At 41.1% G+C, this 27,848-nt stretch overlaps 1 protein-coding gene across 15 annotated transcripts in view; it reads right to left on the reverse strand.

Annotated features, from left to right (window-relative positions):
- The window catches only part of TJP1 (tight junction protein 1), a 276,908-nt gene that overhangs the window by 3,100 nt on the left and 245,960 nt on the right, over nucleotides 1-27,848 (reverse strand). For 7 of the 15 annotated variants that reach the window (XM_030814384.1, XM_030814389.1, XM_030814391.1 and 4 more), the window contains 12 exons: nucleotides 25,466-25,548; nucleotides 24,309-24,519; nucleotides 23,907-24,007; nucleotides 17,871-18,221; nucleotides 17,289-17,528; nucleotides 15,773-16,645; nucleotides 15,527-15,624; nucleotides 14,118-14,345; nucleotides 8,636-8,805; nucleotides 6,363-6,843; nucleotides 3,009-3,226; nucleotides 1,637-1,780 (listed from right to left, as the gene is read on the reverse strand). In XM_030814384.1, coding sequence (XP_030670244.1) covers nucleotides 1,637-1,780; nucleotides 3,009-3,226; nucleotides 6,363-6,843; nucleotides 8,636-8,805; nucleotides 14,118-14,345; nucleotides 15,527-15,624; nucleotides 15,773-16,645; nucleotides 17,289-17,528; nucleotides 17,871-18,221; nucleotides 23,907-24,007; nucleotides 24,309-24,519; nucleotides 25,466-25,548 — 3,198 coding nt within the window. The remainder of the gene's footprint in view (nucleotides 1-1,636; nucleotides 1,781-3,008; nucleotides 3,227-6,362; nucleotides 6,844-8,635; nucleotides 8,806-14,117; nucleotides 14,346-15,526; nucleotides 15,625-15,772; nucleotides 16,646-17,288; nucleotides 17,529-17,870; nucleotides 18,222-23,906; nucleotides 24,008-24,308; nucleotides 24,520-25,465; nucleotides 25,549-27,848) is intronic. The other 8 variants (XM_030814385.1, XM_030814395.1, XM_030814386.1 and 5 more) reach the window with 4 other exon arrangements.

The raw sequence follows: 27,848 nt of genomic DNA on the forward strand, positions 1-27,848 counted from the left end.
CCTGGAGACAGTTTTGCTTGTTACCACTGGCATCTAGGGGTAGAGGCCCAGGAAAGCTGCTAAATATCCCATGACGAACACGGAGGGCCCTACAACAATCATTTGGCCAAAATGTCAACAGTGCCAGCTGAGAACTTTGCCTACAGTATGTTAGACATTGCCTAAGCAATATCTGGAGCCAAAAGCATTTCATTTTTCCAGAAAATGGGGTACTTGTAAATATGAGGAAATATGTATTTACATGTAATTTTTTCCTCTGGTAACATTAAAATATGCTCTTGCTATAATCTTTATACCACAAACTTTTATTTCATACTGTACCAAACTAAAACTAAATAACGCTCATCTGATTTATCAAATATTTGGAAGCAAGACTTTAAATCAGGTTCGCTTAAAGTGATCTACACCCAAAATAAAATTCTAATTATTACCTGACTTAAGTCACTCAAGGAAGTGAGAAAAATGTGAAAATGCAATGGAAGCTTTGAAATTATGATCTTAGGAGCAAAAAGTCATTTACAAATAGTGTATAAAAGAAGTAATTTAGAGTATTACACTGAAAAACCATGGCCAAGTATGATCACAATGGAAGACCTTGTTAAGTTTCTCTGGTATACATACGTTGTAGATTAAGAAACAGGCCAGGCGCAGTGGCTCACACCTGTAATCCCAGCACTCTGGGAGGCCGAGGCGGGTGGATCACTTGAAGTCAGGAGTTCGAACCAGCCTGGCCAACATGGTGAAACCCTGTCTCTACTAAAAGTACAAAAATTAGCCAGGCGTGGTGGTGGGCACCTGTAATCGAGGCTGAGGCAGGAGAATCGCTTGAACCTGGGAGGCGAAGGTTGCAGTGAGCTGAGATCGTGCCACTGCACTCCAGCCTGGGCGACAAAGCGAGACTCCATCTCAAAAAACCAAACCAAAACAAAACAAAAAAGAAATTAAACAATAGTAACCAAAAATAGAAATAGTTATATAAAGGAACGAAGTCATTTTAATAAGAAGATAAAAATGCCTATTTGTGCAGGACAATAACAATTCTCCCACTGCATCTTGAAAAATTTGACAGAATCAATCATTTTTCTGAACACCAAGAAATAGTCAATATTTGGCCAAATTATAAAAAAAAATTTTTTTGAGACAGTCTCACTCTGTTGCCCAGGTTGGAGTGCAGTGGCACGATCTTGGCTCACTGCAACCTCCGCCTCCCTGGCTCAAGCAATTCTCCTGCCTCAGCCTTCCGAGTAGTTGGGATTACAGGCGTGTGCCAGCACGCCTGGCTGATTTTTGTATTTTTAGTAGAGATGGGGTTTCACCATGTTGGCCAAGCTGGTCTCGAACTCCTGACCTCAGGTAATCCACCTGCCTCGGCCTCCCAAAGTGCTGGGATTACAGGTGTGAGCCACCACGCCCGGCCCAAATTATCAATTTTTAAAAGGCAGAAACTCTTCTACCTTTCCGTATTTATTTACAATATATGCACCACAAATAAATGTGGAAACACTGGTGATACCTACAAGGCCACAGGAACAGAGATAGAGATTTGCTAACACACAGCATGGGTAGCATCATCAGCCCAGGTATTAATCAACGACAGTCCCCAAAGCCCCCAAAGGACAGAGTGAAGACAGCATACCCGACGAGGAGTCGGATGATTTTAGAGCAAAAGACCAACCGTCAGGAGTCATGGACGCACAATGTGGTAGGCGCAGCTCCACAGGCTTCAGGAACTTGAGGCCGTGGGGACCACACATCACCAGAGGACTCAGCAGTGTTTCACCTGGAGTTGGAAAAGGGCATGGGCAGAGAGGATGGATGTGTTCTTTCTTCTAGACCCTCAGTTTTCCTCACCCTGCTTCTAATTATATGCTTGAAAGCCTAATGGAGTTAGTTCTCTACAGTCACACTGACCACAAAAAAATGTAACAGCAGCCACATATGGAATTTTAAATTTCCCAGTAGCCACGTTAGAAAGTAAAAAGAAACAGGTGATATCAAATATTACAATATTTTAATATTTTATTTAACTCAATATAACCAAAACACTGTTATTTCAACATGTAACCAATATATGAAATCTTTGGAACTTGGTGTGTATTTCATATTTCCAGCATCGTTCAATCCAAAATTGTCACACTTCAAGTGCTAGCTAGCCACGTGCAGGTAGTAGCTACTGCATTCAATCATATGGGTCTACAGTATAAAACATATTCAAATGTACTTGTTACAAATGTGACATACTTTCCATTTTTAAAATGTTTTGTTTGCTCCATAGGTGGTTAGATTTGTGCAGGGCCAACAGAGTCAGTCCTACTGGTTTTTAAAACAGGATATCCCCAAAATCAGAGTACAGAATCAGATGTCAGCATTCCAGCAAAATGTAAGAAAGCGAACTAAAGTTAATTTATTTAGGAAAGTAAAAGCACTGCTAAAAGATGCTAAATCACAACACACTTCGTTATAACATCCTGGTAGATCCAGGAGGATTATGAAAATAAGTTTCCTTAAGAAGCTCAGAAACATACTGTCATCTCCTCTGAGACTCCTTCATGCACTCTGCCAAGCATGTACTAGTGCTAGGTTCTGGGGTGATGAGTAAGACAGTACCTGTCAAGAGGTTTAGGTTCTCCAATCAGGTGAAGGCACAGCAAAGCCTTTCTGAGTGGGTGTTACCTAACCCATCTCTAAAGATGCAAAGGCTGACTGATTCAAAGACAAATTTGGTTAGGTCAGCCCAGGCTGCTCAGCAGGTGAGACATCCCGTGGCCTGTCCTATGCCATCATTTTTTATTTCACACCAAAAGTAAAAGCAGGCAGTGTGGTCACCACAGCCTTGCTTCAGGCCACCTACTGCTTGCTTGCGACGCCGTCCCCAGGGCACCCCTCGCTACAGCACTCATCTGGAGGTAGAGAGGTGCTGCATTATTAGCCAAGCACTATAAGCTTTGAAGTGCACACAGGGCAACTCTTAAGTTATCAAAACTAAGGAGAAAAATAAACACATTTACCTTTCTCTTTATCTAAAGGTGGGAGGATGCTGTTGTCTCGGCAGACCTTGAAATAGATTTCCTGCTCAACTCCTTCGGGAATGGCTCCTTGAGGGATAATTATACTAACGCCAGTTTCTATGGAACTCAGCACGCCACCATTGCTGTTAAATATGCCTCGGGCTGTGGCCACCACAGTATGACCATCTTCATCTTCATCCTCTTCCACAGCTGAAGGACTGAAAGTTCAGAAATGGCTAGTGAATTCCTAATAATACACAGGTGCTTTGCTTTTACTACTACTGCATTACGTGCTTTCATTTTACTTTTATTTCTCCATATAATCAAGAAGTTACTTTAACAAGATAAGTTTCTGGCAACAGATTTTATTGACAGGGTTAGCTCAGAGAATATTATTTCCTTTTTTTTTTTGTTTGTTTTGTTTTGAGACAGAGTCTCACTCTGTCTCCCAGGCTGGAGTGCAATGCCACGATCTTGGTTCATTGCAACCTCCGTCTCCCAGGTTCAAGTGATTTTTCTGCCTCAGCCTCCTGAGTAGCTGAGACTACAGGTGCACGCCACCACGCTTGGCTAATTTTTGTATTTTTAGTAGAGATGGGGTTTCACCATATTGGCCGGGCTGGTCTCAAACTCCTGATCTCGTCGTGATCCACCTGTCTTGGTCTCCCAAAGTGCTGAGATTACAGGCGTGAGCCACCGTGTCTGGCGAGAATATTATTTCTAGAGAAATTCCATTCTAGAAAATTTCAAAAATTCTAGAGAAATTTCAAAAATTCAATTTTTGAAGGCAATTAGTCAAACGACCTTCATTACTGAACTGCAACCTGAAAGTGTAAAATCTGATGCCTTGAACACCCAGCTACAGGTGAAGCATCCCTAACTTGAAAATCCGAAATGCTCCAAAATCTGAAACTTTTTTTTGAGTGTCAAGATGAAGCTCAAAGGAAATGCTCACTGGAGCATTTTGGCAATATTCCAAAATCCAAAAAAACCCAAGATCTGAAACACTTCAGATCCCAAGAAGTTTGGACAAGGTATACTAAACAGGTACTGAGTTTTATGAAGCACATCTTAAAATCCATGAAATTGGAACTTTAAAACTGGTAAGTCACAATTTAATTGGTAGCCCTGTTCTTCCCTTCCTGTTGTTTTTTGAAATGGAGTGTCTTGCTGTCACCCAGTGGTGACAATCTTGGCTCACTGCAACCTCCACCTCCCAGGTTCAAGCAATTTTCCTGCCTCAGCTTCTGAGTAGCTAGGATTACAGGTGCCTGCCACCATGCCCGGCTAATTTTTGTATTTTTAGTAGACATGGGGTTTCACTGTGTTGGCCAGGATGGAACTCCTGACTTCCAATGATCCGCCTGCCTCAACCACCGGAAGTGCTGGGATTAGAGGCATGAGCCACCGTGCCTGGCTGTTCTTCCCTTTTTAGTGACATAAAACAATGGTGCATCTCACAGCTGACAGCATCTCAGACTTGACAAAATCTCCCTAGGATTTTAAGTGGGCATGAATATGGTCCTGCCTCAGCATTCCCTGAGGACCAAGTGCCCGCTCTGGCTGCAGGAGGCAAGGCTTCCAAGGTTCCATGAGGTGAAGACCCTTGTATGGGCATATCCCAAACATCCACGAAAGAGAGACAGGAGATTAACTTAGTAATCACATAACACCAAAGGCAAAGGGGATGTGGTATCAGTGACTGCTTCAAAAGTAGAGGCTATCAACTTCCTGAAAGTACAGTTTTGAGTCAGGGCTTAAAGGTGAGCAGAAAGACCAACGAAACAATTACATGAAGGTAGCTGCAGTTTCACTCCAGCATGACCAGAGTGCCAGGGACGACATCCTACGACACAACATCAAGGGAGCAGAGTGCAGCCTGAGCCGCATAGCAGGGGCCAATTCTGTCCATCCCTGACCATGTGCAGATGTGCAGAGCTAGGAAGGAAGTGACTGCCATAGCCATCCTATCTCTTGGAAAGCGGACTCAGGTGGCCATCCTGACCTTTGGTTCTCTCTGCCTGCAAGTGCTTCTGCTTTATGGTGGCGTGAAAATGGAACTGGCTGTAGGAGGCTGAGATGAGCTTTTATGTATGTCCAGAATCCATCTGGTCAATCGCCATAGAATGAAAGACAGGAAAGAGGAGCTGCAGGGAGGCTCCAGGTGGGCTTGCTTTGTCTCATTTGCTCAGCCATCTTACTAACTGCTGCTCTTTAAACTGTCAGGGGTTATTCTATTTTTCTCTTTAGCATCATTGTGGAACAAATAATGAATGTGGAACACAGATACTTAATGTTTTTAGATGTCCTCCACATGCACCTTACCAGTAGGTCAGGAGGTTACAAGAGATCATGGCTGGTTAAGAGTATGGGCTCTTGGCTGGGTGCAGTGGCTCACACCTGTAATTCCAGAACTTTGGGAGGCTCACTTGAGACTGGGAGTTCAAGACCAGCCTGGGCAGCATGGCAAAACCCTGCCTCTACTAAAAATACAAAAATTGGCAGGGCATAGTGGTGCATGCCTGTAGTCCCAGCTACCTGGAAGGCTGAGGCACGAGAAGTGCTTGAACCCAGGAGGCGAAGGTTGCAAAAAGTTGAGATCGCGCCACTGCACTCCAGCCTGGGTGACAGAGTGAGACTCTGTCTCAAAAAAAAAAAAAAAAAGAGGTCAGGTGTGGTGGCTCATGCCTGTAATCCTAACACTTTGGGAGGCCGAGGCGGGTAGATCACTTGAGGTCAGGAGTTCAAAACCAGTCTGGCCAACATGGTGAAACCCTCTCTCTCTACTAAAAATACAAAAAATTTAGCCAGGCATGGTGGCACACACCTGTAGTCCCAGCTACTTAGGAGGCTGAGGCAGGAGAACTGCCTGAACCCAGGGGGTGGAGGTTGCAGTCAACCAAGATCACGCCACTGCACTCCAGCCTGGGTGACAGAGTGAGACTCTGTCTCAAAAACACAACAACAACAACAAAAAAAACCACAAAACAAACAAACAACAACAACAACAACAAAAACATGGGCTCAGAGGTTGGATGACCAGTGGCTAAATTGAGGCTCACCTCACTCTAGCTGTGACCCTGGGCAAACTGCTTACTGTCACTCAACCTCAGTTCTTAGTAAAACAGGGATGATGACAATACCTACCACCCATACATGACTGTTAGCTTTATTATTTTACCAACATCTTGTACCTCCTGGAGGACCTTCTATGTAACAGCATTCATTGCAACAACACTCTTCAGTTTAAAGGTTGAGTTAAAAAGATCACTTCAAAGTCCCAAGTCAAATAAACTACAACAAACTTGAGAAAAATCACAGGGCCAATGCTTTGAGCAAAGGCATAAGTCTTACCTCACAGGAATAGCTTTAGACACTGTGCTGATATTATTTATTTGATATTTAGGCTTCTCTGCATGGATAGAAAAAGTTTCAACTCCACTGTCAAATTCAGGAGGCTGTGTCAAACTGTGCGATTTCACAAGAGTTTTTGGAGAAGTGGGAGTTTTTGAAGACAAGTCAGGTTTATGTGCAGTTTCACTTGGCAGAAGATTGTGATTGAATTTAGGACTTTCAAACTTGCGTTCAAATGGTCGGGCAGAACTTGTATATGGTTTTGGTGTGAATCGATTGTATGCTGGAGTGACTGTTTTCTGAGTCTGTTCGGTTCCATTAACTGGGGCTTTATCTGGAAAACTTTTCTGGGGATAGAAAGCTGGCTGAGCAGTATCTTCTCGGTTTGGTGGTCTGAAAGTTGCCGCTGGCTTATTCTGAGATGGAGGTGGGTCTGGTCTGGACACTAAGGAATTCTGAAAATCCAATGACACTGAATTACCTGAAAAACAAACATAAGCATTTAAAAAACTGTCTGAAAAAAGTTATAATACCCTGTCCTAGCTTAACTTGTCCTGGTGCTGGAGTCGAGGCCCAAGTGTGGGTCGCACAGCCAGAGCCTGACTCTTGAGACCTGGAGGCTAGGTGTGATGCTGAGGGATGAGGGCAGCATGGAGACAGGTGGTGCCATGAATATACCCTGATGCCCTGGAGTCAGGGTCCAGCTGCTAAGATTCCTGGCCTCCAAAGACTGGCACTAGTCTTTGTGAAAACTAGAATGCCCAATAATCATATAATAAGGATACTTACTATTAATTAGAAAAATGTAAAACAAAACCAACAAAAAGCATTAAATACTATTTCACACCCACTAGAATGGAAAAACCGGAAAGTTTGATGATGCCAAATATTGGTTAAGAAGTGGAACCACAGGATTTTTTATGCACTGCCAGAGGCAGTGTAACATAGTACCAACTGAACTCTGTGAAATAATTACGGACACTACAAGACAAGAGAATTATTAATCCAAATTCCTCATGAACATAGTAATATAATTTTCCACAGTACGAGAAGAAAAATCATATGGTCATCTTAATACATGCAGGAAAAACATCTGACTGCTTTCAGCAAACTCTGAATATAGGGAATGTCTTAAACATGATAAAGGAGATCTACAAAAATCCTACAGCCAATATTCTAAGGGTAAAACATGAAGTCCTTCCTCCTTAAGATCAGGAACTAGCAAGAGAGGTCCAATTTCACCACTTACATTTCAGAGTTTATTGGAGGTCCTGGCCAGTGCAATCAGCAAGAAAAGAAAGAAGGTTAGGTGCGGTGGCTCATGCCTGTAATCCCAGCACTCTTGAGAGGCCGAGGTGGGCGGATCACCTGAGGTCAGGAGTTCGCGACCAGCCTGGCTAACATGATGAAACCCTGTCTCTACAAAAAATACAAAAATTAGCCGGGTGTGGTGGTGTGCACCTGTAGTCCCAGCTACTCGGGAGGCTGAGGCAGGAGAATCACCTGAACCCGAGAGGCAGAGGTTGCAGTGAGCTAAGACTGCGCTACTGCACTCTAGCCTGGGCGAGAGCAAGGCTTCGTCTCAAAAAGAGGAAAAAAAAAGAGAAAAGGCAAAAAGACTGGAAAGTAAGAATTCAAACTGTCTTTATCTGTAAACATGGTCGTGTGTGAAAAAAAATCTTAATAAAAGATAGTCTCAATCTAGAACTATAACACATCTGCTTGAAGACTCACAAGCCCTGGGAGATGCCTCCTAAGGGAATAATAAGAGAAGTCTGTGCTAGGAAAATGCCTGTCCACAGCAGAAGAGATAAACACTTTGTGTTATATGCTGAGGGCAAAATGTTACACAGCTCTTAAGATGAATAAGCTGGAGCTATATGTGATCTACCTGATATGTAAATGCAAAAGTCAGAGTGCTATGGGATACATTTTATGTGAAACATTATGGCTTTTCTATTTGGGTGTGTGAAGATAAAACATAACAATAGGTTTTACAAACCATCTTTAGATATACTGGCAAACACTACTTCCAGAAGATTTAGAGACTAGCATAAAATAGATTAAAATCTGTTTAGCTAAAAGGCTTGTCCAAAATAATGGTCTTATAAAAACAGGAGACATATTTTAACAAAATTCTTAGTTTTTACTGTTCCCAGCCCAAAGGTTTCAAGCACGTATTTTTTAATGTAAAAACCATTTTGCCTAGAAACCACCAGAATTTTACTTCATAAGCACTACTGTGTTATAATGTCTACTTCCGAACTTCCTACCTTCACCATGTGCTCCCTTAGAATGTATGTGGAGAGACGCGCTGGTGACAGGCTGAGATGGCTGGGCGTACTGCGAGGGCAATGGAGGAGGAGGGGGAGTGGTCTGGATAGGTTCATAGCGTTTCTCGCCAAATGATCTATCCACACCATCAGCTTCTGGAGGCTTTCCCCTGTTAACAAATGAAGAAAATGCCAACACCTGAAAATGGACTCACATTTACAAAACAAGTTCTCATTTCTCCATGTATCTCTAAGTTAAAAAAAAACTAGAAATTTCACAATTTATTCTCATGAGTATGGGTAGCTACTCTACCAAAATATAAAAACAGATTCAACCATTTATTGGCACAAGAAATGTCCAGACACACAAATACTTTAAGAATATTAGTAAAACATCCAGAAGATGGCAACCAAAGGCAGGTGAAATTTTGGGTATAGTTTAATATTTAATTGTTATTTACAAAAGATAGTAACGTTGACAGATTTAAGAAAGTCTTGCAAATATTCTGAAAACATATCATGGCACAAATTTTCCTGAGACCCACTTTTTTTTTGTTTGAGACAGGGTCTCATTCTGTCGCCCAGACTGGAGTGCAGTGGCGCGATCTCAGTTCACTGCAACCTCTGCCTCCCAGGCTCAAGCGATTCTTCTGCCTCAGCCTCCCGAGTAGCTGGGATTACAGGCGCCAGCCGCCACACCTTAATTTTTGTACTTTTAATAGAGATGGCGTTTCACCATGTTGGCCAAGCTGGTCTTGAACTCCTGACCTCAAGTGATCCGCCTGCCTCTGCTTCTTAAAGTGCTGGGATTACAGGCATGAGCCACCGCACCCGGACCTAGACCCATTTCTGATTTTGTATCTGGCATTTGGCATACTTGGAGCACCATAAAAACAGATGTCACAGACTAGGGGTTGGCAAACTTTTTCACTGAAACACCAGAGAGTAAATGTTTGTGGTCTTTTGGCCCATACAGTCTTTGTCACAACTATTCAAACTATGCGGTTATAGCCTCAAAGCAGCCACAGACAATGGGCCTATCTATGTTTCAGTAAAACTAAAAAAACTGGAGCTTTTACTTTAAAATTTCCCCTTGAGTTACCAGGTCCATTTTTTGGTTAAATGACTGCTAGAGCAGCAGATACTGCTTTATTTTACAAGGTTCATTTAAGTCAAATTGTGCCATGTATGCTTATTTTTTCAGAATGCCAATTGTTAATATGTAACACAAAATTCACACAAATCTTTTTAAAAGACCCATAATTACAACATTGCCATCTAAACCTTACTGCTGAATGCCAAAGCTGCACTAACTTTATGTGCACCAACAATAACATATACATTTGGAATACCCCTGGTCATTTTCATAAATTTTCATTGAAGAAGTCTTATGATTGGCTTTTTTATCTTGCTTTCATGAATTTAGACTAAGCCCTTGATGATGACATTAAAATCTGAAAGTGCACATAATGCCAGTGACACAGTGAGGGACACCTTATGGAACAGCCTCACATTAATTGCCAGTCTTACCACTTGACGTTCCTTTTCAAGTAGTCATAGCTAGTGTAAGAGCCAAGAAATCTAGGTGATGGCAAAGCAAGCGCAATAGAAAAATGAAAGAAAATGGTCAATCTAACTAAGTCAATTTGCAGCAAATGGAACTCAAATGTCATTTAAGAATATCAACCAACATCCACCACTTCACCATAATTTGGTCTATAAAGGAACACATCACTAACTCTCATTTGGCCAAGGAAATTAAAGATAAATAAAACACAGTCACTTAGTTATGCCCTGTCTGCTGGCCCATCCTTCATGTACTTTAACTGGTACTGCAGTGAAGAGCAATGTGTTTGAACTTTGCTCCTTTTCCACCTCTGTTGCAGCTGCTAAAAGTGAGCAAAGAAATTTATCAAATTAAAGGGTGGTTATCAAGGATAATCAGCAGGTTCTGAATAAGTGGGAGTGAAATGTCCCATTAAAAAAAAAAAAAAAAAAAAAGGCTGGGAAAAGAAATTCTGCAAGTGAAGACATAGGAAAAAGTAACACAACAGAAGAGCTACACTGAGCCCCTGGGAAGGGAATGGTAAATGGACAGATATAAACATGCCTGGCTTGAAACCTGGCCAGGTTTCACATGTTCCTTTCTAGCAAGACCTCCTCCATCTCCAATCATAAGCTGGGCCCTGTGGTAGTGGAGTCTTACTGGTGAAGCTGCATGCTTGATGCTCAGGCTCTCCCTCATCTAATGATGTCTCACAAACACAAAAACAACTGAGCATCAGTCTCTTACATTTAGTTCTTTAAAAGCTAAAAACCACCATCATTTATTGAGACCTGGCAGTCTCACATAGTGAGTTGAGTCCTGAAAGGTAGATTTGATAACAAAAAATCCCTGGTTGTCCTGAAGAAGTTGACTCAATCTTTGGGCTGAGACATGTGCACAGCCCTGAAGGGACATTGCTCTTCTTGCACTGTCTTAGAATCCTGGACGCTTCTAATTTACTTTGGAGGTGAATGTCTAAACTACTGTCTCCTAACCTTTCCAGTTCTAATCCAGCTCTATGGAACTGTTAGACTGGGTAATATCTGCTTGCTTCCTGGGGCATCTGTCCTGTGCTAACAAAGATTATTTTCTATCTCTTAATTCTCACCATTTCTGAGGTGTGTTTTTAAGTGAAGCATAAGCACACATCATCTGGAGGAAGAAAATTTTGCTACTCCTGTATTTTACTGAAAGAAAGAAATGCCTGAAAGCAGTCTATTTAGTGACAAACAGTAAATGGTTTTGAAATGCAGGACAGAGTCCTATATTTTAAGCTATTTTCCAGTTGATGAAGTTGTACTCATTGGGCAAGAGGATGAAAAAGCATTACAAGGGAAAGTTACAGAAACAACTACCCTCTTAGTTATCTTCCATGACCCTTATTCTCCTTTCCAGTTCTCTAACCATTAAATACCTATACGGGAAAATGCAGCACAATTACAGAGTTTCAATTTCATACTACAAAGGAAAAAAAAGTATACTGGTATCCAGCCCAAATTATACTTTTCTCACTCACAGCAGCAGGAGTAAAATCAAACTGAGTTCTGAGTAAATTCACAAAGACAGATGTCATCTATATCACAATATATCCCTGTGAAAACAATGACCAGGTAATACAGGTTCCTTCCAGAGCTGTGTTAATGAAAAGGCGGGTGGTGGATGCACCTAGTATACCATGCCCTGTTTTGAGCTTCATTCACTGAACAATTATTGGGCCCCTACTGTATGCAAGGCAATGTTCTACACATTGCCTGAAGTTATACATCACAAATAAGCTAAGCCTTCTTTCTAGAAAAACAAATTAACACAGAAAGCAAACATGCATTTCAATCGATTCCACGGCAAAACAACTTACTTTTTAGACCTAAATATACTCCTTTTTTTTTTGAGACGAGTCTGGCTCTGTCACCCAGGCTGGAGTGCAGTGGCGCGATCTCGGCTCACCACAAGCTCCGCCTCTCGGGTTCACGCCATTCTCCTGCCTCAGCCTCCAGAGTAGCTGGGACTACAGGCACCTGCCACCACGCCTGGTGAATTTTTTTGTATTTTTAGTAGAGACTGGGCTTTCATCATGTTAGCCAGGATGGTCTCGATCTCCTGACCTCGTGATCCGCCCACCTCGGTCTCCCAAAGTGCTGGGATTACAGGCGTGAGCCACTGCGCCTGGCCATATAATCTTTTAAGGTTGTATTCTATTTACCAAATATGTAAAACGATAAATAAGAGATATCTTTAAACTAAACCCCTAAGCCTTCTTCTGACAGGAATGAATGTGTTTAATGGTGTTTAGTAAAAATAGTAACTAAAGGGAACACCTTCCTGCCTTACCAAAGGTGAGCTCCTATGGCTCAGTGCCTAGCTCACTTTAGGCTAGACACCATTTGGATGCTACTGTGATAACTATGTAAATGAATTCCCGTAACACTGTAAATGTAAACGAATTCCTAATGACAAATCCACATCTGTTTTTGTTCTTGTGGGTTTTGTTCTGTTGAGGTATGAACCCAGCTGTGCGCCTGTGTGGGTTTATATTGTGCCTAGCTCACTTCAGTCCAGACACCATCTACATGCCACAACCCCTTTCTAGTGTTGTGCTAAGGGGTGGTTCACAACACTAGTGCAAGACAAGATTTGCATTTAAGATAACCCCCACTGCAGCACTCTCAGTTTGCATTTGTATTCTCATAAACTGCTTTCTTCTCTAAACATAAAGCCTTAAATATAGGACAGTGAAAATAGTCTTCACTACAAATGATGTCCTAGAAAAAGGCAGTGGTAATTAAAATTAGGTTTTAATGTTAGTGGTTTTAAAGTACGTTCTAAAACAATTTTCACTAAATAGTAAATGACAAATAGGTCATTTCCCAAGATAATCCCAAGCCCACGCAACTAAGTAGGGAAAAATCTAGGTGCTTTTAATCTAGATACAATACTATGTGTGATGAATTCTAATATGTCAATCTGGCTAGGTACTGCTATGAAGGGATTTTTCAGGTGTAATGTCCTCAGTCAGTTGAGGGGAGATGGTCTTGGGAGGGCCTGGCCTAATCAGCAGAGCCCTCTGAATGAGAATTTATGCCTTCCCTGATCTCACACTCCCTAGTAGCTCAAAATCTTCCCTTCCTGACCAACTGCCCTCTGAAATAGGACTTGCTTAGCCAGCCCCTGCAGCTGTGTAAATGAATTTCTTTTGACAAATCCACATCTGTTTTTGTTCTTGTGGGTTTTGTTCTATTGAGGTATGAATCTATCTGTGTGCCTGTGTGGGCTTAGACCCAACCATCAGTACCAAATTCTCTTATCAGTCAGGGTTCAACCAGAGACACAGAACCAGTAGGAGACACAAACCCACGCAGGCACAAGAAAGGAGAACAAACCAACACGAAACCTGGGGATGAGTAAACGGAGGGGAGCAGCAAGCACAGGGAAAAGATGACTGGGAGTCAAGAAACTTGGGGTTCAGTCCCAGCTCTGCCCTGTCATTTTCCCTCACCTGTAAAACTGGATCAGAAATCTTACAAAAACAAAAAACCAAAAACCTCTTCAGTATTTCTCTCAAACAGGATCCTCCTCATATCTGTTTTTATATTTAAAAAATAAAAACAGAAAAGAAAAAAACAGCGTGAGGTCATTAGGTGTGTGTACAAAAGTGAAGACTGATGATTACCTAGCGATGAGGGTCCTTGTGGTTGACACTGTCTTCCATCAAAACCCTGTGATGCTAGCATCTTTGTGAATGCAAAAACTATGTACATCTAATAGCAGACTTTAAAAACAAAACACACATCCCAGAACTAAAAAGTATGTACAATGCTGAACCACTAGAGCCTACAGAAATCATATATTATACTTAAATTATTTTTCTTCAAAATATACGGAACTGCACGAGATTAATATGCTGCATCCTATTTTTAAAAGCCAGGTGAAATAGCTTACTTTGAAGAATAACTAGAAAAATTTGATTGATTCTGAGAATGAGCTGACTTTGCAGGCTCAGAGAGATGGCTGGCGGCAATGTGTGCAGGAGGCTTATTCTCAAAACTTCTTCGGTCAAAGTATGACAGCTGTTTTCGATAATATTCTTCATCTTCTTCAGGGTCATAATGATTTGACCGAACGATATCTTCAGGTGGCTTCAGTTGAGGTTTTTGAGGTTCTGGGATCCTAACAGATAATGAATGACAAATGGAACACCTTTTTAAGATATTAATGTTATGAAGGAAGTAGAATATGTAAGTCTTATCTTGACCAAAAGGTCAATAATTACTAACTGCTGTGATTACTGAGGATCTGAGCAGTCCAACAGTTAAAGTGGATATTTCAAATCCCATGCCCTCACAGAGTATACTCAAAAGGCAGCCCCCCTCTGGCTCATGAGTCCTTTAACACAATTTAATAAGCTAAACGATTATGATTAGGGGACAGCAGGTTAGAAGTAGTTAATCAGAAAGACAAAGGGGAATGTAACCAAGACAGTGAACATCTTGAGAAGTACATATACCAAGGTTAAGAACAGTAAATGACAGACTTTAAGAACTTTCAAAGGGATTTTTAAGAACTCGGTCCAGGATCTCAATGATTCTCATATGAACAAATAACTCAATATGGTCTAAAGTTCTAGAAGGCAAAAGCAGATGAGGAAGAAAGCAAGTCATTAAGTAAATTCATATTAGACAGTTCACTTCTTTATCCTAAGTGTAAACATATATTCAGTCAAAAAAAAAAAAAAATCAGAAGAACTGTATTCAAATCTCATCTGTCACTTATTGGCAGTGCAATGAGGCCATGGGGAAAAGCTCAGGCTGAGGAGCAATGGGCCAGGTTTCTCCTCTAGCTCTAAGAAGTCTTGTAAGCTACTTAACCCCTCTCAGCCTCAGTGTCTCTCTCTACAATGCAGAACAACGACAGTGTCACCTCATTATGCTGATGTGCTTAGCACAAGGGTAAGCACCTTATGCATGCTCACTAAATGATTTAGTTATCTTAACCAATCTGAGTCTGTTTCCTCACCACTGGAAACTAAGAGTTCACATGTTGAAAAGCACTTTTAAAACTTAAAAACAAAATACAAATGTCAGAGCTTAAAAATGTTTATTTAATCATCTGCTTGGAGAATATCTTTTCGAAAGTTTGCTAAACATATAAAGATTTGTCCGAAAAGGTATAATAAAGTTCTATTTTTTTCCCCCCTGAATCACTGTTTAGGAGAGCTGATAGTTTTTATTTAAGGACAAACTCCTCCTATTCACGCCTCTTCTCTTAACACAGTAAAAGGTTTTCTTATTGACTAAGAGGGTTAAATTCCTGGTCAGTTCTATGCCACAAAGAGCGCAAAGTGCACTCACCTGTACAGAGTTTTGTCATGTTCACTGAATTGATTCTGAGAAGTGGGTTTGGGACCAATGATGGGAGCACCTGAAGGTTTAGATGCTACTTCTTGAGGCTGTTTAAAAAAAAAAAAAAAAAAAAAAGACAAATATGCCTAAGGAACAGATAATTACAGAATAGATACCATGTAAGGGTGGAGGGGAGAGCCAAGAAGCCTTTTAAACCGTGTGCCTATGCATCCAAAGCACTAAAGACATATTTACCTTAAAACTGGCAGTGTCATTTACATCTTTCTTGGTTTCTAAGGATGCAGATCTTTTGTTTTCAAACATCTTAACTCTGGTGAGTACAGACTGTGGCTTCATTGCTGGATCTTCCTCTTCTTCGGTTTGAGTTGGGGGTGGAGGCAGTGGTTTGGTATTTGAAGGCAGAGCTTCTGGTTTATGCTGAGATGAAGGTATCAGTGGAGGGACAGCTGCAGCACCATGGAGAGGCTCAAAATGACCTGCTCTAGAGGTAAATCCTTGGGGTGGTACTTGCTCGTAACTGCGTGAATACTGCTCAAAATACTGCTTGGACTCTGTGGGCTTGGGCCCTGCTGAAGGGTGGGACTGGGCTTCCGGTCTGAGTCTACCATGCGTGTCATACCCAGGAGCTGGCTGCTCTTCGTGCCGCAGGGCGGATGCTCTAGGTGCCTGTTCGTAACGTTGTCTGCTGTCATAGGACAGAGGGGCTGGCTCTTCAAAACGTGGAAAGTACCCTCGTTCTGAGGACTCTTCGGGATGCTGTCTGGAGTCAAGGTCTCGAGAGTGCTGATTATCAAAAGGTGGCCGAGATGCGTAGGGCTGTTTGTCATCATAATATGACCACTGTTCTTCATACATGGGGACGCGATCTTCGTATCGCAGACGATGTTCATAGTTTCGAGAAAACTGGTCCGTATAGCTTGAGGACTCGTATCTGTATGTGGGCTGCTCAAGGTCTCTGCTGGCTTGTTTCTCTATGTATGGGAGTTGGGGTTCATAGGTCAGATTAGGCTCTTTGTCTGGCCTGTGCCCTGGGTGACCAACGGCTGGCTGTTTCAAAACATGGTTCTGCCTCATCATTTCCTCGGGATATGGATCCTTTCTATACACCTGTATAAAAAATTCACATTTAAGGACAAAGTCTTGTTTTTAATTCTAGTCTATTTTATTAGACTATGATTAAATATTAAACTATGATTTAATATGTGAAAATGGTATGTTTTACCATTTATTATCAGGATAGACAAGATTAGTGGAAAAAGCTGGTTTAAGTGAAAGCTCAAAATTTATAATGCAGGTAGGGGCTTTTATGTTTGAGCATGTACTAAATAAACAGTGAGTTAAAGATAAATATTAAATTTAGTAGAAAATTAATGCACTATTGATTACACTTCATTTTGACACCAAAAAATCCCAAAGAAAATTTATGGGCATCATAATTTGTATTAACATAAATATGTTTATGATGGGTTTCGATTACATATTAAGGAATTCTGGAAGATACTGAAAGCCAAAAATAAAAATAATATAGTAAGCACCAATCTCAATTAAAAGGCCTGTTTTCAAATAATCAGTATACCAATGGAAGCCATGCAAACTACAAAACTGAAATGATTTGTATTGATTTGAAAGCATTACAGTGTATAAGCCTGCAGTAAAAAAGCAAAAGGAACACTTAAAGGGCAAAGCAAAAATGATCATGTGCCAGATTGATGGAGAGCAACAAATTAGTGCAACACCACAGCACAGGTACCTTTGTTGGATCTACATGCGACGACAATGATGGTTCTTGATCTCTTAGCATTATGTGAGCTGCCTCAGTACTTGGTGTTCTTAAAGAATCAGCTTGTGGTGAGTAAGAGGTGGAAGGAGCTGGGGTGGGCTCCTCCAGTCTGACATTAGTTAAATTTACATTATGATTAACGGCAGAGGTTGATGATGCTGAGTTTGTTTCAGGCGAAAGGTAAAGGACTGGAGATGAAGCTTCTGCTTTCTGTGAAGTGTTTAAAATATTTTAAATATAGTGTTTCTGTTTACTGCTAACTTTCCACTTCAATTTATAGTGATTGGTAGACATATATTTTAAGTGTGCTGAATAACGCAACTATGACCTCATGTCCTAAACTTTTTGGAAAAAAAAAAAAAATCTAGTACATTGCTGTGTTAAGACAAACACACAAAATTTAGAATTAAGTCCTTGGTACTCTCAAATTGAAATTGAAGATTAATTCTTAATCTGGAAAACGGACAACATATGTATTTTTAACTCAATCACCACATTCTAAAATTTAATAATGCACCTCCATCTAGAAAACGTTGAATGCTTGCTGCTTACCTGTTGAGAGGCTGGCTTAAATCCAGGGGAGTCTATTCTATGAATTGGTTGTGGCTGCGCTTGTGGTGAGTAAGGAGGATATGTTTGGTTTTCATGATGCATTCCAGAGGAGTCCTCTCTTACAGGCTCAGAGGACCGTGTAATGGCAGACTCCGGTGGAGTCCCAACCTCATCATTAAGAGTTTCATCTAGTTCTTGATCAGTGTAGGCCCCGCCTTCTGTGTCTGTGTCTTCATAGTCAGAAGTGTGTCTACTGTCCGTGCTATACATTGAGTATTCACTACCTGGAGCTGACAGGTAGGACAGACGATCATCATGCAAATCAAGGTCATCACTTGTAGCACCATCCGCCTGGGTCAAATAAAAGTAAATTACAAATTTTATTCAGTAGTTCTTTAAGAGATGGCCTTTATCGTACAAGGCAGATTGAAAAGGATATCTTTCTCTGGAGAAGTCACATCTACTTCTTGAAACTTCTGGTAAGGAAAAGTCAAGAAGATTGTACAAGCACACACACAGACACACGGAGCACCCCTTGAGATCTGAAGGGCATGGATGAAGGAAACAGTGGCTGGTAAGCCAGGACAAAGTTAGACTCCAGGGCCCAGCCCTGGAAGACAACGAAGAAACTCTGACACTGCTCAGATTTATAAAACCTACTCACTAGCTCTTCAGCCCTTTTAAGCAAGGGGAAGAGGGAGAATGTTACCAAACTAAGCTCACAGAAACAATGACACACTAACAGAATAGCACATGGAAGAATACGTATGAAATAAACCCAACAGTTCAAAAGCTGAATAAGAGCTAATATATTTATGTTTAGGAAACAACTGATATGGTTTGGATTTGTGTTCCCACCCAAATCTCATGTTGAATTATAATCCCCAGTGTTGGGGGAGGGGCCTGGTGGGAGGTGACTGCATCATGGGGGTGGTTTCTAACGGTTTAGCACCATCTCCCTCACACAGTCTTGTGATAGAATTCTCCCAAGATCTGTTATTTTAAGTGTGCAGCACCTCCCTGACTCTTTTCCTCCTGCTCCAGCCACGTAAGACGTGCTTCCTTCCCCTTCGCACCAGTATTGTAAGTTGCCTGAGGCCTCCCCAGAAGCAGGAGCCTGTACAGCCTGCAGAACTGTGAGCCAATTAAACCCCTTTTCTTTATAAATTACCCAGTCTCAGGTGGTTCTTTATCACAGTGTGAGAACAGACTAATACAGTAAATTGGTACCAGAGAAGTAGAGCATTGCCAAAAAGATACCTGAAAATGTGGAAGCAGCTTTGGAACTGGGTAATGGGCAGAGGTTGTAACAGTTTGGAGGGCTCAAAAGAAGTCAGAAAAATGAGGGAAAGTTTGGAATTTCACAGAGACCTGCTGAATGGTTTTGACCAAAATGCTAATAGTGATATGGACAATAAAGTCCAGGCTGTGGAGGTCTCAAACAGAGATGAAGAACTTACTGGGAACTGGAGTAAAGGTCATTCATTCTTGCTATGCTTTAGCAAAGAGATTGGTGGCATTGTGCCCCTGCTCTAGTGATCTGTGGAACTTTGAACTTGAGAGAGATGATTTAGGGTATCTGGTGGAAGAAATTTCTGAACAGCAAAGCATTCAAGATGTGACCCGGCTGCTTCTAACAGCATGAGTTCATATGTGCACAAAGAGATTATCTGAAACTGGAACTTATATTTAAAAGCGAAGCAGAGCATAAAAGTTTGGAAAATCTGCAGCCTGGCCATGTGATGAAAAATAAAAACCCATTTTCTGGGGAGGAATTCAAGCTGGCTGCAGAAATTTGCTAAGTAACGAGGGACAGAATGTTAACAGCCAAAACAATGGGGGAAAATGTCTCCAGGGCATTTTGGAGACCTTTGCGGCAGCCCCTCCCATCACAAGCCTGGAGGCCTAGGAGGGAAAAATGGTTTCATGAGTGAGCCAGGCCCGGCCCTGCTGCTCTGTGCAGCCTCAGGACATGGTGCCCTGCATCATTGCTGTTCTAGCTCCAGACATGGCCAAAATGGGCCAAGTTACAGCTCAGGCTGTTGCTTCAGAGGGTGCAAGACCTAAGCCTTGGCAGCTTCCACATGGTGCTAAGTCTGTGGGTGCACAGAGGGAGACAGTTGAGGCTTGGGAGCCTCTGCCTAGATTTCAGAGGATGTATGGAAATGCCTGGATGTCCAGGCAGAAGTCTGCTGCAGGAGCGGAGCTCTCATGGAGAACCTCTAGGGCAGTGTGGAGGGGAAATGTGGGGTTGGAGCCCCCCCCCAGGGAGTCCCCACTGGGGCACTGCCTCGTGAAGCTGTGAGAAGAGGCCTGTTGTCCTCCAGACCCTAGAAAGGTAGGTCCACCAACAGCATGCACCATGCCCCTGGAAAAGCCACAGGCACTGAATGCCAGTCCATGAAAGGAGCTGCAGGGGCTGTGCCCTGCGTGGCTACAGGGGCAGAGCTGCCCAAGGCCTTGGTAGCCCACTCCTTGCATCATTGTAGCCTGGGTGTGAGCTGTGGAGACAAAGGAGATTATTTTGGAGCTTTACGATTTAATGACTAATCTACTTACTTTTGGAATTTCACAGGGATTGGAGCTCCTTTGTTTTGGCAGGTTTCTCTGTTTTGAAAAGGGAGTATTTACTCAATGTTTATGTCCCCTTTGTATCTTGGAAGTACCTAACTTGTTTTTGATTTTACAGGCTCCTAGACAGAAGAGACTAGCCTTATCTCAGATGAGACTTTGAACTTCTGAGTTAATGCTGAAATGAGTTAAGACTTTGGGGCACTGTTGGGAATGCACCATCATATTTTGCAATGTGAGAAGGACATGAAATTTGGGAGGGACCAGGGACAGAATGATATGGTTTGGATTTATGTCCCCACCCAAATCTCATGTTGAATTATAATCCCCAGTGTTGGACTGGGACCTGGTAGGAGGTGATTGGATCATGAGGGTGGTTTCTAATGGTTTAGCACCATCCCCCTAGTGCTATCTTGTGATAAGAGTTCTCCCAAGATCTGTCTGTTTAAAAGTGTGTAGCACCCCCCCTTCTCTGTCTTCCTCCTGCTCCAACCATGTAAGACATGCTTGTTTCCCCTTCACTGTCTTAAGTTTCCTGAGGCCTCCCCAGAAACAGGAGCCTGTACAGCCCACAGAATTCTGAGCCAATTAAATCTCTTTTCTTTATAAGTTACCCAGTCTCAGGTAGTTCTTTACAGCAGTTCAAGAGCAGACTAAAACAACCTGTTAAACATTTGGCCCTTAAAGCTGTTACGAAACACAATGGAAAATCATCACCTATATGGTGGCTGCTACGTTAAGAAGAAATTCTTTATTATTTTTCATAGAAGCAGTATCCAATGGATGGAGAGGGAGAAATACAGTAATGCTTTTCTTTTGTAAGTAATTAAGAACTCAGTTTCTAATAGTTTATGCTGATTATCTTCTGAGTAGATCAGAAAGAAAGTGAGAAGTATTTGAGGGAAAGGAAGCTACAGAGTTGCAATCAACAGGTTATCACTGGACACTAATGTGATACTAGTACCTGGATTAAAAAGAACACTCCCTGAAGACCCTGCCTAGACACCATGCTCAGTTAGTCATGAGAGCTGAAGGATCTGGAATCCAGAAATCAGAAAGTATTTCTTCCACTTCAGTATGGACTGAAGGACAAACATAAAACTCTTGTCCTCCAGGAAGATGCACTGCTATTAACTAGCAGGTTTGGTGTGGCTCTGCAGGTCTGCTGTGCCAGAAGCATGGTCTTGGGAGTCAAGCTGCCTGAATGGAACTTTCCACACAGTCCCCATGCTTGGCTCATTAAGACTCTGACCTTGGGCACTGCCTTCCTGATAAGAAAGACTAGGGTGTGTCAGCTCTCCCCATGCTCCAGTTTTCAAGAGAGCATCTGCCAGGCTGGGCTGGGGAGAGTGGGAATCCAGGCATCTATCCTGTTAGAGCACAATCCCTCTGAACAAGTCTCAGTGGCTTCTCAACTCAGTAACAGCTGTTGCAGAAGGAAAGTCTTCTTGCTATCTACTCTAACCTTTAACTTGCCAGGATTCTGAATACTATAATCCATTAGCCAGTCAAGGAAATATTGAAAGTCCGGGCAAGAATAACTTAGAACTAATCAATCCACTTAGTTTTTTCACCTGGTTTGAAATGCAGATGTAAGCAAGAACGATGGGTTGCTTTCAACTAGAAAATATGTTAAGCCTCAAGATGACTTTTCCTGGTTTAGCAGGGAATATGTAAGACTGTGTCAGATCTTGTAAAAAGGAACTCTTTCTAGCAATTAGGTCAAAGTAGTTGGTTCAGGAAAGTCAATGTGAAATGAAGCAGTTTTAGTTTAAGAATCTATTCTATGAAATATACTTGAAGAGAAGAGGACAGGAAGATAAGCTTTAAGTTGTAACAACCTTTTCTGGCTTACAAAATGCATCAATCTAGCCTGATGATAAATAACCGATTTTTCCTCACATAAAAAGCTAGAAAGTTGGACCTTTATTTTAAAACCAAGCAAAGAAAGCACACAAGAATATCACTAAAAGAAATTATAGAAAATTAAGATTTGTGGATTTTAAAAAGGCCTCTCAGATAGTACACATGTATACTTTGTGCATTTTGGGAAAACATTTATAGACTAATTTCATTTTAAGAATTCACTAGTGCAAGCTATTAACACTGGACCTGACAAAGGATGTTAACAGAATTGTGTTGCTATAGAAGATTAGTATGAAGAAGACTACAATCCTTTCAAGTGCTGCAAAAGTAGAAATTAGTAATAATGTGTTCCTGTAAAGTGGTGTGGTTTGTTTCCACCTTCACTTTCCTATCAAGTTCCAGCTGACATGTTATTCAGAGTGGTCTTGGGCTCTCATATGCATGGTCTATCCCCCAGACTGGTTCATAATGAGAAAAACCATAGTTCTGACACATTACTATAGGTGAGAACAATAGACACTGCCTCTCAGTGTTAACAGCTCTCCTTGCAGAGGCTGTGTATGTCTGGGTAGGGGACATGGGGGGTCCTAAGCATGCAGCATGCACTCTCAAAGCATCTGTAGCCACAGCCAGGCAGAGGAAGGTAGGGACCATGCGGGGGCAAAACACAACAAAAACCAAACCAACAAGGAAGTACAAAGAACAAAATAAAAACCAGAGATACTCTCAATATTCCCTAATAACCAAAACTTATTGCACTGATCTGAAAAAGGTAAATGACATTTAAAAAAAAAAAGGAAGCTTCTCTCAATGGTGTATTCTCAGGAAATGATTAACTCTCCAGACAAAATAAACAGACCTTCCCATCAAAGATTGCTATAAAACCAGAAAGACCAACAACAGAAAGTAGTTATTTTAAAGCTGGCCATTTGGACATATAGAAAATCAAAATTCAAAGCCAGGAAGGATCTATTGCTTTGTTCAATATCTCCCAGTATGTTGTGAGAATGTTAACAGGTGTTGAGTGAAAAATAAATGTGAGGAAATGCATGAAGTAGGCTTTTTAACTTTTAAGATGTCTTAGAGCCTTTAAATGCCAGTGGGTACCAGGATACTCCCAAGGGGTCTAGGGTTTATTTCCCGCCCCCCCCCACCGCTGCTTGCCTTCATAGTGCCTTCTCTCTTAGAGCAAGTCCTGAATTGTGTATGCTGAGGACAGCACTTTGGGAGATGCTCATCTAGGCCATCCAAATCCCCTCATTTTCAGAGGAGGAAACTGAAGCCAGGCTCAAAGTCATCATTCATAGCCAGAAAGGGGCAGCATCAGAACTCAACCTGCTCTTCATTATAATTTGAGATTCTTTAGGAGACAATCCTACTGTAGTGGTAATTCAACAGGTGAGAAAATTTAAGAATTCTCTTACCATCAGAAACAGCTTTCATAACCCCTACACACAAATTATAAAAACCTAAAAGCTAACTTTCCCCAAATTTCTCCAATATGTTGATCTAATTAGAAAGCACTGGTATCTCAAAAGCATCTCTGATTAGTTACATAATTTATTGAACAAGTCAAAAAAGTAATAGGAAATGTCTTACCTTTCCCTCAGAAACCCACACCAGCTGGTTTTGCTGTTGTTGAATTGCTTCTTTCAGTGCACCATACCAACCATCATTCATTGAATTTAAGTTAATTGTAGCTGAAAATAAATTAACGATGTAGTTTTATGGTTAGAGCACTGCCAAAAGTCAGAATTAATTCAACGCTGCTTACAGCTAAATCGTCATTACTGAAAGATGGTATCTGAGGATGCAAACATTTGAAATTTCTATTTTGCTACTGTATATTTTCTTTTAACCAAACAGCAGCTGTTAACACAACAGGAAGCTTTCCAAGAAAAGATCATGTAAGCTTTAGTATTTGAACACCATAACATTTTGGCCTACTTAATGTTGCCCAGACACTGTAAGCTGAAAGAAGGCCTTTATTAAGATACTCACTTGTAAAAAGATGGTGATTATTTTTACGAAGTTTATGAGATCGCTCATATAACTTCCTGGCACTTTTCCGAGATTCTGGACATAACCTCATTCTCATTGTTTTTACTCCTTGCTTAGAATCAGGGTTAAGAAATACAACAATTGGATACCACTGGGCATAGTTAAGACGATCAACTGCATTTGGTGTTACATCTAATAAAGCATGTTTGTCCTAGAAACAGAAAGAAAAATATATACAAACACACAAGACATCATTAATTAGAATCATCAAATTCAGCTGGGTGCAGTGGCTCACGCTACGCCTATAATCCTAGCACTTTGGGAGGTCGAGGTGGGTGAATCACTTGAGGCCAGGAGTTCCAGACCAGCCTGGCCAATATGGAGAAACTCTGTCTACTAAAAATACAAAAACTAGCCAGGCATGGTGGTGCACACCTGTAATCCCAGCTAATTGGGAGGCTGAGGCACAAGAATCGCTTGAACCTGAGAGGTAGAGGCTACAGTGAGCCGAGATCATGCCACTGCAGTCCAGCCTGGGCGACAGAGCAAGACCCTACCTCAAAAACAAAAACAAATACAAACCAAAAAAAAAAAAAAAAACCCATCACATTCAGAAAAAGTCAAAAGTCTGTACTATATTTCAGTGGTAACAGATCTTTAATTGTATTCTAATGTCTCAGGAGCACATATTAAAAAACTAATTGTAAGTTAATTCAATTCCATTTCTAGCCAAACTTCTAAAAACCTTTCTATGAAGCTCACTTTTAAGACTTAGCCCTAACACCGCCATTTGACAGTATTATCCATGTACAGTTAGAATAAAAATAAGTTTAAGAATTTAATGTTCCTGACATTCCTTATGAATGTAAATATCAAACTACAACTTGAATTGTACTGATGTAATATATAAGCAGTCTGTTAATTACATCTAAACATCATACACTTGTTTTGTGGTAATGAAAAATCATCTTCTGATGCCTACAGTAACTATTCTCTTGAAAGTAATTATTATAATGCTTTTCAGTAAGGGCTTAATTTTCTTATAGTATGTCAGTAATAGTCTCAGAAAAACTACCTTCTACTTTCAAATTAACCAAATCCCATCCCACTCAAAACCACAATAACATAATGAAATAGGTCAAGTTTTAATAACTTACTTGATCTATGATTTGCTTTATTGTATGCAGGCGAATAATGCCAGAGCTACGTTGGTCAGTTCCAGCATCTCGTGGTTCACTCTCTATTCATTACGTCAGGACAAAAATAAGACATCAAATTTTCATTGGTTAGATCAGAGTTTCTCAACTACTGGCCACCACTGATATGCCAGGCTGGATAGTACTTTGTTTGTGGAAACTGTCTTATGCATGCAGTATAAGTAAAGTGAGTTTTAACATGCATACTTCCCTTTTTTTTTTTTCCACTATTTTTCCAACTACTTCAATATTCTGGGAAAAAATTAGCCATTAAAGAAGAAAAAATATATAGGAATGCACATTTTTTTCTTTTGCCTGGGGCTCTAATACGGCTCAACATGGCACTACTTCCCACCCTTTTTCACACTGTAACATCCAGAGAAAATATTATTTGTATGGCACACTGAGATAAACTCAGGAGGCTACTCGTTTGCCAAGCTCTAACCAGCCACTACTGGCTAAAGAGGTCAATACCTTGGCATGTCCACCAACCACCAGTAATGGTGCTATGGCAGATTGCCTAGGGAGTTCTGGGTTAGAGACCTTAGTTACATCAGTAGAAGGGGAACCTGAGGGCAGGAAGCTGTTCATCTGTAACTGTGAGACAGCCTATGGCTTCATCCTGGCAACCTGTCTTCACTGGTGTATAATGTGCCAAATGCAGCTTGGGCTGGTTTCCAACCATCTCAGAGCACAGCAACGTTTGTGACTCTGGTCACAAGGAAAGTTTGAAAGGAAAGGAAGAGCTTTGGTGTTTCAGAGATCAGACAAAGGCAGAGATCTGGAAAGACAAGTCACACTGAGGGTCAAGATAAATGATTTTGGAGAATGAAACTACCATAAGACAAAGCACCATGGGCAAGCAGGGCAGAATTTCAAATCTAGTGAACACTGGAGAATTAAGAAGAAAGATCAACTGGGAATTTTGGCTGGAAAAAAAATGCTACTAACTCCTCAACTCAAAACACTGTCATTAGATTCAAAGAAGATATACAACTAAGCTACCTGAATTCCTTGTTGTGGAGTAAACCTGATTAAACCAATGTATTATCCTTTAAGGCAGAGCTTTGTAAGTCATCATACTTGCTTTTCCCAAATCTAAAAATCCTAAATTTGGTTATGGGTAAGGGTTACCACCAGCTTCTTCAGGTGAAATGTCATCTACAGATAACTTAGCCAGGTGTGGTGGCAGGTGCCTGTAATCCCAGCCACTAGGGGAGGCTGAGACAGGAGAATCGCTTGAACCCAGGAGGCGGAGGTTGCAGTGAGCTGAGATCGCGTCAGTGCACTCCAACCTGGGCAACACAGTAAGACCTTGTCTCAAACAAAACAAAACAAAACAAACTTCTTCTGAAAAAACTAAGAACACAGAAATAAACATTTTCTAACTTGCTCAGATTTTATTCAAATCATTTGTCTGCAAATCTTCTGATGTTCAGAAAATAAATATCCTTATTCAACTTCAATGGCAATCAAATAAAAAGCAATATATTAAAAAATAGATGATGTTCTGATTCTTTAACACTATGCAGTTTAAAGATGTTACTGAGGGTCGGCTGGGCGAGGTGGCTCACACCTGTAATCCCAGCACTTTGGGAGGCCGAGGCAGGCAGATCACGAGGTCAGGAGATCGAGACCATCCTGGCTAACATGACGAAACCCCGTCTCTACTAAAAAAAAATACAAAAAAAATACAAAAAAATTAGCTGGGCGTGGTGGCGGGCGCCTGTAGTCCAGCTATGCAGGAGGCTGAGGCAAGAGAATGGCATGAACCCAGGAGATGGAGCTTGGATCTGAGATGGCACCACTGCACTCCAGCCTGGGCGACAGAGCAAGACTGTCTCAAAAAAAAAAAAAAAAAAAAAAAGTTATTGAGGGTCATATAGTGCCAGTGGGAACAAAATCCCCAACATAACTCTCTGGAAAGCAGAAACTTCATCATAATTATGGGAACAGCTATATTCTTAAGGATTTAAATCCTTTGGGAAACAAAGCAGGGCATAAACAAGCAAACAAAACACGGACAGATTTCTGTATCTTTTGTAATAGTAATATAAATTCGAAACAAATGATATAAAAAAAGCCTAATTGAACCAAAAATTGCAGGATAAAATGAAAATATGCCATTACCTATGAAAAAGGAAAATAGGATATAACCTTTTCTAAACAGTATAAATAAAACTTTAAAAAAATGCTTAAAAGAGTGGAAGAAAATACAATGGAATAAAATTTAGGGTGGTGGTGATATGTGTAAAAATTAACTTTCCAACTTTTCCAAACAGAGAATGGCACTTTTAGAATTACAAAAACAGTTCAAAAATAAAACAAAACTTGGTGCAGTGGC

The sequence above is a fragment of the Nomascus leucogenys genome, chromosome 6, assembly GCF_006542625.1.
Source record: "Nomascus leucogenys isolate Asia chromosome 6, Asia_NLE_v1, whole genome shotgun sequence".
Lineage (NCBI taxonomy): Eukaryota > Metazoa > Chordata > Mammalia > Primates > Hylobatidae > Nomascus > Nomascus leucogenys.